General features: G+C 42.7%; 1 protein-coding gene across 15 annotated transcripts in view; it reads right to left on the reverse strand.

Annotated features, from left to right (window-relative positions):
- Nucleotides 1-12,171, reverse strand: part of LOC106609184 (pleckstrin homology domain-containing family A member 5) — a 147,134-nt gene that overhangs the window by 34,299 nt on the left and 100,664 nt on the right. For 12 of the 15 annotated variants that reach the window (XR_001329658.2, XM_014207690.2, XM_014207689.2 and 9 more), the window contains 4 exons: nucleotides 11,525-11,719; nucleotides 8,562-8,703; nucleotides 5,228-5,332; nucleotides 1,213-1,285 (listed from right to left, as the gene is read on the reverse strand). Coding sequence is in view for 14 of the 15 variants with exons in the window: in XM_014207690.2 (XP_014063165.1) it covers nucleotides 1,213-1,285; nucleotides 5,228-5,332; nucleotides 8,562-8,703; nucleotides 11,525-11,719 (515 nt within the window). In the remaining variant the exon portion in view is untranslated. The remainder of the gene's footprint in view (nucleotides 1-1,212; nucleotides 1,286-5,227; nucleotides 5,333-8,561; nucleotides 8,704-11,524; nucleotides 11,720-12,171) is intronic. The other 3 variants (XM_014207694.2, XM_014207686.2, XM_014207691.2) reach the window with 1 other exon arrangement.

Below are 12,171 nucleotides of genomic sequence, written 5' to 3' on the forward strand. Positions count from 1 at the left end.
TAACTTGAGTGTGATAGCATACAACAGTGTTACTACCGTATCAAAGACAGACAAGTAAACAATGATGGAATCAATCTGTCTGCTGCTCAGAGCGTTTCGTACAGCTGGGTTGTATAATGCCAACACTGTGTTGTAACACACCATCTGTAGAGTAGAGCACAACTGCAGCAAAACCAACAGAGCCCAAACTCAGCTTCAGGGTTTACTTTAAACAGGCAAGTACAGCAGAATTCCCTGCAGCACTCCATCCCCGCTTCTGCCCCGCTCTCTCTACTGCTGCTGCTGCATTATTAACCCGAGAGGCGAGGGGGAGAGGAGAGAGGGAGAGAGATCAAGAAGATGAAATGAGAACACAGCACCTCCTCCTTCTAAAAGCAGCACCTCTACCCATATGTACATACTGTATTAGCTCAATGACCTACCTCGTACCCCTGCACATTGACTCGGTACCGGTACTCCTATATCGCCTCATTACATTTTTATTATGTTACTATTTCCTTTTTTATTTAGCAAATATTTTTAACTGCACTGTTTGGAATGGGCTCGTAAGTAAGCATTGCGCTGTTAAGTCTACTATACCTGTTGTGTTCGGCAGATGTGAACAACATTTGATTTGATTTAAAATGGGGTTTTCACTAGATTCTACAAAGAAGAAGCAAGGTGACCTTAACCTTTAAGCTATGTGATGATATGATTAGATTTGATCATTCTGTTGAGACAGAGATCCTGACCAGAGCAGAACCATCAATCAATCAGACATGGTCATTCATATTCCCCCAACAACCTCTCATTCTTGCCTTCAGACAGACACAATTCCTAGCCAAAACCTTACCTCTGAAAACTCATTGACAGACAGCACTTAAGTTAAAATGAAGTGAGTGAAGAAGATAAGAGCGCGAAAGAGAGATAGATGTTATCAGAAAGCATAGCACGTCAACACTCTTAAAAACTCTTCTCTCGTCTCTTGGTTTACCAATAAACAGGAAATTCCCCTCTGGGCATGTCATGAAAGAGCTGGCTGATTGCACTCCGGGACCGTTTAATTGAACAATTTATGGAAATTAAACTCTCTGAAACCTGGGAGAATTGTGGTATGTCTACGTCCGCAGCAAATACGTTTGCATTTTACTGCTAGCTATGATGCACCTGGTGGATATCCTATACTCAAACTTTGACCATGTGTTGCGCTTTGAGAGTGTGTGTGTGTCTCACCTCTATAGTAAAACAGGCACATGTCAGACAGCACAAACCACCTCTTCTTCCATAGCTTCATCCCTGTGCTGTCCTACAGGGGAACAGAAGACAGGAGACATCAGTCAGATACTGAGACAGAGCAAAACATTTGGTAGAAGCTGCTCCTTGCCCTCTGATAAGCTAGGCAAGCCTTTCGACAATAATTGGTATATTTCTCCCATCTATTCAAGCATTTGCTATCAGATCTAGTGTATAGAGCAGTGTTCCTCAATCCTGGTCATGAATACCTATAGGCTGCCCTTGCTTTTCATCTAGACCTACCTTGGTTTGTTCAATTGGATGCGTAAGTAGAGCTAGGCTAGAACCAAATCCTGCACACCCTGCTGTCCCTCCGGATCTGAGTGGCCAACACCAAGACTGTCACAGAGTTTAGGAAGCAACGTACGCACTCCCTCTGATCCCAGACGGTTTCATTAACCACAGCCATCTCCTCCCACTGAAGCAAATTGGCCCTTTTTATCTCTTAACTCGCAGACAAGTTTCCCCTTTCTGTTTTTATCGCTGTATGTATGCGCACATGTGCACGCCTTCGTTGGCTTTGGTCTCCAGATAATAAGCTCCAGTCTTTTCTCTGTAAAAATAACGGCTTCTCGTCTAACGTTGCCTTTATTTTTTATTCATAACAAATAATCCAAGACGGTTTTGTTGTTTTTCCTCATCTTCATACGCAGCGTTCTTTTGATGCACGAGGAGGAGTACAAAGGCATAAAAGAAAAGCCCATCATCAATAAAACATTTCCCCTTTAAGAGAAGACTTTGGTTGTCAGGTTTGAGAAGGAGAAAAGGCACGTCTTGCGAGAGAGAATCAACGCAGCTTTGAAAGGGTAATTCAGCATGGTAGAGAGGGAAGCGCATAAGAGAAAGGTTATTGACAACAGCTCAACTCTAGTTGGAAACTGAGTGATGCTAATGTTGATTGCGCTTAATGAGTGAGTGAGAGTGTGTGTGGGTGCGAGTGTGTTTGTGTGTTGTGTGTGCCAGGGGGTTGAGACACATTGACAAATTGACCCACAGCTAGAGCTTGGTGAGGGAGAGGAAATGCTCAAGTTGCATTGTACAGGTTGAAAGATAATGAGCAAAATAGCTCAGCCACCACAAAGTTGGTCGAGCTAGTCTGTAAAGTGACCTGATTAATTGAGGCAGAGAGAGAGAGAGAAAGTTACATCCAATCAAGGATGGTTGTCACTTTGCTTGAGGGACCAGGCCACCGTATCAGTATTAACTAAAACAAAGGACTCAGGCTATTTAAATGAGAATGACAAAATTATGCATCAACGTTTAGATTGAATACAATTGCCAGATAACAAGAGACAAGGTCAAACTCTCCCACAAACCAATCTGATTTAAATTCACTGTCTGGGAATACAGATTCAAAGTGAATGTGTCTCTTTCTGAATGTGAATGAGGATGTCCCTGTTAGATAGATAACTGGATAGCCCAACAGACGTGTGTGTGTGTGTGTGTGTGTGTGTGTGTGTGTGTGTGTGTGTGTGTGTGTGTGTGTGTCTGTGTGTGAGAGATGTTACACAGCTGACCGCTGCTGCTTAAGAGATCTGCATGTGTCCATTATTGCAGCTGTAATTAAACCTATTTTAGATTGTCAAGTTCCCTTTGAGTGTGTGTGTGTGTGTGTGTGTGTGTGTGTGTGTGTGTGTGTGTGTGTGTGTGTGTGTACACACTACCATTAAAACGTTGGGGGTCACTTAGAAATGTCCTTATTTTCCATGAAAATATACATTAAATGAGTTGCAAAATGAATAGGACATATAGTCAAGACGTTGACAAGGTTATAAATAATGATTTTTAATTGAAATAATAGTGTCCTTCAAACTTTGCTTTCGTCAAAGAATCCTCCATTTGCAGCCTTGCAGACCTTTGGCATTCTAGTTGTCAATTTGTTGAGGTGATCTGAAGAGATTTCACCCCATGCTTCCTGAAGCACCTCCCACAAGTTGGATAGGCTTGATAGGCACTTCGTACCATACGGTCAAGCTGCTCCCACAACAGCTCAATAGGGTTGAGATCTGGTGACTGTGCTGGTCACTCCATTATAGACAGAATACCAGCTCACTGATTCTTCCCTAAATAGTTATTGCATAGTTTGGAGCTGTGCTTTGGGTCATTGTCCTGTTGTAGGAGGAAATTGGCTCCAATTAAGCGCCGTCCACAGGGTACGGCATGGTGTTGCAAAATGGCGTGATAGCCTTCCTTCTTCAAGATCCCTTTTACCCTGTACACATCTCCCACTTTATCACCACCAAAGCATCCCCAGACCATCACATTGCCTCCACCATGCTTGACAGATGGCGTCAAGCACTCCTCCAGCATCTTTTCTGAGTCTCACGAATGTTTTTCTTTGTGATTCGAACACAAACTTAGATTTGTCTGTCCATAACACTTTTTTCCAATCTTCCTCTTTCCAGTGTCTGTGTTCTTTTGCCCATCTTAATATTTTATTTTTATTGGCCAGTCAGAGATTGTCTTTTTCTTTGCAACTCTGCCTAGAAGGCCAGCATCCCAGAGTCACCTCTTAACTGTAAACCGTTGAGACAGGTGTTTTGCGGGTAGCTACAGTGCCTTCGGAATGTATTCAGACCCCTTGACTTTATCCACATTTTGTTACGTTACAGCATTATTCTAAAACGGATTAAATAAAAATCCTCAGCAATCTACACACAATACTCCATAATGACAAACTGAAAACAGAAATACCTTATTTACATACGTATTCAGACCCTTTGCCATGAGACTCGAAATTGAGCTCAGGTGCATCCTGTTTCCATTTATCATCTTGACATGTTTCTACTGCTTGATTGGAATGTTTACCTGTTGTAAATTCAATTGATTGTACATGATTTGGAAAGGCATACACCTGTCTATATAAGGTCCCACAGTTGACAGTGCATGTCAGAGCAAGAACCAAGCCATGAGGTCGAAGGAATTGTCCGTAGCGCTCCGAGACAGGATTGTGTCGAGCAACAGAACTGGGGAAGGGTACCAAAACATGTCTGCAGCATTGAAGGTCCCCAAGAATACAGTGCCCTCCATCATTCTTAAATGGAAGAAGTTTGGAACCACCAAGACTCTTCCTAGAGTTTGCTGCCCGGTCAAACTGAGCAATCGGGGGAGAAGGGCCATGGTCAGGGAGGTGACCAAGAACCCAATGGTCACTCTGACAGAGCTCTAGAGTTCCTCTGTGGAGATGGGAGAACATTCCATAAGGACAAACATCTCTGCAGCACATTACCAATCAGGCCTTTATGGTAGAGTGGCTAGACAGAAGCCACTCCTCAGTAAAAGGCACATGACAGCCCGCTTGGAGTTTGCCAAAAGGCATCTTTCGACTCTCAGACCACGAGAAACGAGATTCTCTGGTCTGATGAAACCAAGATTGAACTCTTTGGCCTGAATATCAAGTGTTACATATGGATGACGCCTGGCACCATCCCTATGGTGCAGCAACGTTCCACATCCAACCTGACAGAGCTTGAGAGGATTTGCAGAGAAGAATGGGAGAAACTCCCCAAATACAGGTGTGCAAAGCTTGTAGCATCATACCCAAGAAGACTATGCTGTAATCACTGCACCTTCAACAAAGTACTGAGTAAATGTGATATTTCCGTTTTTTGTATAAAAACTTGTTTTTGGTTTGTCATTATGGGGTATTGTGTGTAGATTTATGAGGAAAAATAACAATTTAATCAATTTTAGAATTGATTTTACATGTGTGTGTGCAGGTGGCGATCCCCACAAAGCCCTGTCACACAGACTCTCTCATCAACCCACTGAGGAAGACTGTGTAGGCTGCACACTTCCACCAACACCCACTCATCATCACACATATTGCAATCAGCCATTTGATTTGTACAGGTTCTGCAATTCTCTAGACTATTTTGAGAGTAAATTGCAATTAAGTAATTTAGTCAAGTTCTTCTATACTGGGAACTACAAACGATGTACAACTTTCCAATACCTGTTTGTAAAGCCAGTTGCTCTTGACCGCCGGGGCATTGGGGTTCCTCTTAATAGAGTTGGACCTCTTGCCAAAGTTATGGACCTTTTTGTAAGACCTCGAAGGCTGAAAATGTAAATAGACAAACTGTCAGTATACTGTATGTAAAAACATTTATATACAGTGCCGTGAACAAGTATTTTCCCCCTTTCTGATTTTTTTAATTTAAAAAAATATATATTTTTGATACTGAATGTTATCAGATCTTCAACCAAAACCTAATATTAGATAAAGGGAAGCATTGTTTACAACAAAAAAGTATACTTATTTTATTTAATGAACAAAGTGCAACACCCAATTCCCCTGTGTGAAAAGGTAATTGCCCCCTTATACTCAATAACTGGTTGTGCCACCTCAGCTGCAATGACTGCAAGCAAATGCTTCCTGTAATTGTTGATTAGTCTCTCACATCGCTGTGGAGGAATTTTTGCAGAACTTCTTTAACTCAGCAACATTTGTTGGTTTTCAAGCATGAACTGCTTGTTTCAAGTCCTGCCACAACATTTCAATTGGGATTAGGTCAGGACTTTGACTAGGCCATTCCAGAACTTCTAATTTGTTTGTTTTTAGCCATTTTCATGTGGGCTTGATTGTGTGTTTTGGATCATTGTCTTGACCCAGCTGCATGTTGCATGACCTAGCTGCCCTTCAGCTTCAGTTCAAAGCATCCCCAAACCATCACACCACCACCGCCATGGTTCTTACTGTGGGAATGCAATGTTTGGTTTTCGCCAGGCATAATGGGACCCATGTCATCAAAAGTTCTACTTTTGACTCATCTGTCCATAGAACATTCTTCCAAGAGTCTTCCAGGTGCTTTTTGGCCAAAAAAAGTCCCGTTATGACTGGCGAAAACCAAACACTGCATTCCACAGTAAGAACCTCATACCAACGGTCAAGCATGGTGGTGGTAGTGTGATGGTGGGGATGCTTTGCTGCCTCAGGACCTGCACAACTTGCCTTAATAGAAGGAAGCATAAATTCGGCTCTATATCAGAGAATTCTACAGGAGAAAGTCAGGCCATCTGTCTGTGAGCTGAACCTGAAACACAGCTGGGTCATGCAGCAAGACAATGATCCAAAACACACAATCAAGTCAACATGAAAATGGTTAAAAAGCAACAAATTTGAAGTTTTGTAATGGCTTAGTCAAATTCCAGACCTAATCCCAATTGCGATGTTGTGGCAGGACTTGAAAACCCACACGTCGTGGAGTTAAAGCAGTTCTGCATGCAAGATTGGGCCAAAATTCCTCCACAGAGATGTGAGAGACAGAGCAAAAAAATTCAAAGCATTTGGTTTGCAGTCATTGCATCTAAAGATGGCACAACCAGTTATTGAGTGTAAGGGGGCAATTACTTTTTAACACAGGGGAATCAGTGTTGCATAACTTTGTTAATTAAATAAATAAAATGAGTATACATTTTTTTGGGTTGTTTGTAAACTCAGGTTCCCTTTGTCTAATATTAGGTTTTAGTTGAAGATCTGATAATTCAGTATAATTATTTTTTATTTTTTTAAATATGAAAATCAGAAAGGGGGCAAATACTTGTTCATGGCACTGTATATATACACTGAACAAAAATATAAACGTGTTAGCTGGGGCAAAACTGTGACACCAATCAGGCCCTCGAGAACTGGAGTTGCCCACCCGTTTTAGAGAATTTGGCAGTACGTCCAACCAGCCTCACAACTGCAGACCACGTGTAACCACGCCAGCCCAGGACCTCCATAATCCAGCTTCTTCACTGCGGGATTGTCTGAGACCAGCCACCCGGACAGCTGATGAACCTGAAGTATTTCTGTAATAATGCCCTTTTTTGGGGAAAATCTCATTCTGATTGGCTGGGCCTGACTGCCCAGTGGATGGGCCTGGCTCCCAAGTGGGTGGGCCTATGCCCTCCCAGACCCACCCATGGCCGCGCTCCTGCCCAGTCATGTGAAATCCATAGATTCGGTCCTAGTGAATTTATTTCAATTGACTGATTTCCTTATAGGAACTGTAACTCAGTAAAATAGTTGACATTGTTGCGTTTCCATTTTTGTTCAGTATATATACACAAACATATTTCTAAAGATGCATGATTAGAGGAGGAGAGTTACAAATTCATTCAAATTATCGTCCTCTGTTAGTAAATATAGGTGAAGACCGTTAACCTGCATTTGGCTCTTTGGTGTTAATAAACAAATAAAGTTAAAAAGCAACAGAAGGAAAAGGTACAGTATTCACCTCATTAAACTAGCCCATTCTACAAGACCATCTTTACTGAGAGAGGGAGAGACAGAGAGAGACCGATACAGAGAGAGAAAAGAGAGCAAGAGAGAGACTAATTTACAGCATTGCAGAACCTTCTATCCATCCCTACAGCAGCTGAGCATAGTGCTACAGTAGCTCGACCCACAATAGAGTTCCACAGTATGTAATAATACCCAGGGAAATAGTTCCAATCCAGATCATCACGGTATTTGTAGGTCTTTATGATAGCCACATTAGCAGCCAATTAATCCAGGCGAATATATTGCTAAAAAGTCACCTTCTCCGAGAGATTTACATGGTTATCAAAATGTCACACCAGAGTAAGCCTATACGAAACACAGCCCTTATTTTAAGTGTTACTAAAATCCCCTATGGGAAAAATGAATGGTGGAAAAATAACTGGAACCCTTTCCTTGTTTGACCGCTAGATTTTATGGGTATTATGACACCTCCACTGTAGGGCTCTATGGTAACTTATCAATAATTACAGCTCATTAATAAATACATGCCACCAAGCTACATTTTTAGTCAGTGTAAGCCGAAGTAAAACATCATTAATTCATGAAAGCATGCATATTTATACACTAGTCTATTAAGCATTTATAAACTGACACGCCGTACAATAAAATCACTTAGTTACAATTCTAGAATGGTCACCATCTGTGACAGGCCTGGGATAATCCAGCACATATTATCTCATGTAGAGTCCCTGTTCTGATACTGTCTGTGGACTAATACAGCTCTCACAACATTGACTTAATGGAGAAAATGGGAGAGATCACTGACCCACAAGACTCCTCTTAACATCCCAGAACTGGGACCTTTATCTCCCCTCTCACAGGCCCCTATTAGCCAAGTCACTCTTGATACAGTACATTAATCCCACCCTGTCCTTGTACATGCATCATAATTGCATGACATCCATTACAGTGGCGTCCATGTGCTCTTTAGGAACCCCCAACTAATCCTCTCAGATCCAGGGAATGGGTCTAGTGGTCTATTAGGGGTTGGGTGTACAGGCCGACGTGGAGCACTCACCCGCGTGGCGGGGCTGCTGCCAGGGTAGGTGCTATAGTCTGACCCTCCTGTGAAGTTAGACGCCTCGCTCATGGTGCTCATTGGGCGCTCCTTCTTCACTCTGTCACTCTCCTCTGATGGAGCCTGCTCTGGAGCCTTAGGCCTGGGGGGTGGGGAGGGGAGAGAAAGAGAAAGAGAGAAATGCAGTCGAAAATGAGAAAAGCGACATGAAGATTACACAAATGAGGCTCGGACTCAACTTCAATCTGTGGGATTAATGGGCGGGTTAAGAGGCGAAGCGTTGCAGCTGGGTGTGTGACACTGATTGCTCTGCGAAAGAGCTGCCTGACGGCCAGTCTGTCTAGCGCTATCGGTTCGGCAGTTTAAACTGCAACCACAATGAGAGCCCGTCTCTGTTAGAGCCAAACCCTGCTGTTAGAGAAAGAGGAGAGAGAGAAAGAGGCCAAAAAAAATTGAAAGGCCCCATAAATCAAACCAGTTACTCACTGTGTCACCTCTGATATATTCCTCCAAGTCAGACCACTTTAAAATCGCCTGCCAACCTTGCCTGACAAAACTAAATGGCCTCCCAATCCAAATAGAGCAAAGTTCAAGGTCCCCTAGGCTAAACTACCTAGCACCAAAGGCTTTAACGCTTATAACAATGGTAGCAAAAAATAAGCTAAACTTGCCTATAAATCTTCCTATTTGCAGAGTTGCTACATCTAGAGTTGTATTCAGATCAGTACTGTCTCTGAGCAGTGGCCTATATTCTGTGTTTCCAAGGGGAGTGCTGATGTGACTGTGTGGGCAAATGACAGTATCTGGAGCGTGGAGGGGGGTAGAGAGAATATCTGTATCGGTCTGTCTGGGAGATAATAAAGCTGGGTTTTTAGGTCCCCACCTCACAGGAACAAACACCTTGTACACCGCTGATTTCAGCTCTGGTAACATAAGGTATGAAAATCCACTTTTCCGTCTTCTCCCCTCCTCTCCTGCCAGCTATCATCCCCTAAAGTATGACAAATATTATCCTACATTTTCACTTAACCCATTCCTCTCCTCTACTGTAATCGTCACCTCTCCTCCCCAACCCGCCATATAAACAGGTCAGCCTGTTTGTCCGTCACAGAGCCTGTGATATGATTGGATCATGTGTATGACGCTTGCATGCAGGGATGTTGCAGGACTGGTCAGACAGGACAGGAGGTTATAACAGGATTGTTATGACAGGTACGTCAATGTGACTTAGACATGTGAACGTAGGGGCAAGGTTACTTCACAGACACACATTAGTTCAGCTTGGTGTTCAAAAGCACAAAGGCCAGGCCTCAAATATGATAGCAATGACTGCTGTTCACTTACACACAATGACACATACATTCTTAACAATACACAGAGTGTACAAAACATTAGGAACACCTTCCTAATACTGCACTGCCTTTCGCCTTGCCCATTCACCCTCTGAATGGTATACATACACTATACATGTCTAAACTGTCTCAAGGCTTAAAAATCCTTCTTTAACCCGTCTCCTCCCCTGGTCAGTCTATGTCATGGAAAGAGCAGTGTATATCAACATTAAAAACCTATTTATTGTGAATTGCTAGATAGATATATAGTTATTATCTTCAAAGTGGATAATTGTCTTCGCAGGCCATTTCACTGGATCAACCTCCATTGTGGCTTTACGTTCCCTAAATGCTTGTCAAATTATGTTACTGTGGGCTGGTGAACCGCGCGTGACCTTCCAAGCCACACGGATTATCACGAGTTAATTCAAGCGTTTGAGAGAGATTGAGGGAATGATGGATATTAACAGATATTAAATGACACTCCTCTCAGCTGAGGCTGAAAAGTCTCCAACTCCAACGCTTGTCTCCAATCAAGGCTTTCCAGCATTAAATGTGTGTGCGCATTTCAAGCATTTCCAGAGGCAGGTCCAGTGAATAGGTCTGTGAATTGCGGGGCAATGGATGACATCAGTCCCGATGACATCATCAATAGAACTGAAGAGTGACTCATGCAAATCATGTTTAGATCATACAGTCTTTCTATACTGCATTCACTCTCTTTGTCACTTTTCTCTCTCTCTTTTTCCCTTTCTATTGATCTCTTTGTTCCTCTCTTGCCCTAACAATGCTTCTCTTTTTCACCCTCTATCTCCCCCAGGTCTTTATCTCTCTCCCGTCATCTGTATGTCTCCACCTTCCCCTCCTTCTCCCTCCCACACCCTCTCTGTCTCTGTCGCCGCTGCTGGTAGAAATCCCTAGCAGTAAACCGGTGTATGACCTCTCTGAGAAGGGCTGTCGACCCACACAGCCAGGCTCCTAGATCATCCCAGATCACACAGCCTCTTCCTCATAATCAATGGCCCCGGTGTGTGTTAGTATGTCAGCAGGGAGGATGAGAGAGGAAGAGGAAGATAAAGGTTACAGAACATGCCTTCGAAGTGACGCACAAGAAGTATTTCTTAAAGCTGCATTGTAGTTGTGACGTGGTTGTGTTGTGAGATACTGGAGCAGTTTGTTACTGTCCGAAAGACCTGGGCTCAAATAGCATCGGTTCCTTTCTAATACTAGTTTCTGTCTGGAGAATCAAAACGGACAGAGGTAAATGGTAGACCCCATTGCGAGGAACAATTATATAATTTGATTCAGGCTTGGAGACAATGTATTTTAACCCGTTGCGATCACACACATACACACGCTATAGTAGTTTCATGATGGAAGCTAAGCTTCATTTTTTTTCTACTAAATATACTTAAAGACAAATCGGATGGCACAAATAAATCGTGCATGTCTTAGCATTAGCAATGCATAGCAGGATTTCAGGCAATCCAACACACGGCAGACGCTGCATACGGTTAGTGGTAGGACTGACTTAATGAGACAGAGATAGAGGCAGGACTTCCAGAGAGACAGATGAAGAGGCTAGGTAGAGCAAAGCATCCATCCAGCCCATAGCTAAGTATACTATATTACCTGTTTGATACAGGGTCTGTAATAGGGTCTGTTAGCAGGTTGGCTGTAACAGGGTTGACTGTAACAGGATTGACCGTAACAGGGTTGACCGTAACAGGGTTGACCGTAACAGGGTTGACCGTAACAGGGTTGACCGTAACAGGGTTGACCGTAACAGGATCTGTAACGGGGTGGACAAGCTTTGCAGAAGTCACGCTAGAAAACAAAAAGGGAAGGAAACAAAATTAACTGAATTAAAGAATAATATCAAACAATCTAACCTGAAAATACCAAACACATGATAAACTAATTATATGTAATCATGACATTTAACAAATAAACATTCACATCAAACTTAAATGAAATTATAATTGTAGTCTTCAGGGATGTGTTTATATTTACATTCTGTAAATGCTTTTCACTGAATATCCATTGTGAAGAGAACATTACAATTGCATTAATTTATGCCATTTAGCTGACACTTTCATCCAAAGCAACTTACAGTCATGCGTACATTGTTTTATGTACGGGTGTTCCCAGGACTCAAACCCACTATCCTGGTGTTGCAAGCACCGTGCTCTACCAACTGAGCTACAGAAGACCATTACCTGTTTACGTTACATAAGCCCATTAACCTAGCGCTAATTGACATTCCCCCTCTAGGCTAC

This window comes from Salmo salar, chromosome ssa07 (assembly GCF_905237065.1).
Source record: "Salmo salar chromosome ssa07, Ssal_v3.1, whole genome shotgun sequence".
In the NCBI taxonomy this organism is placed as follows: domain Eukaryota; kingdom Metazoa; phylum Chordata; class Actinopteri; order Salmoniformes; family Salmonidae; genus Salmo; species Salmo salar.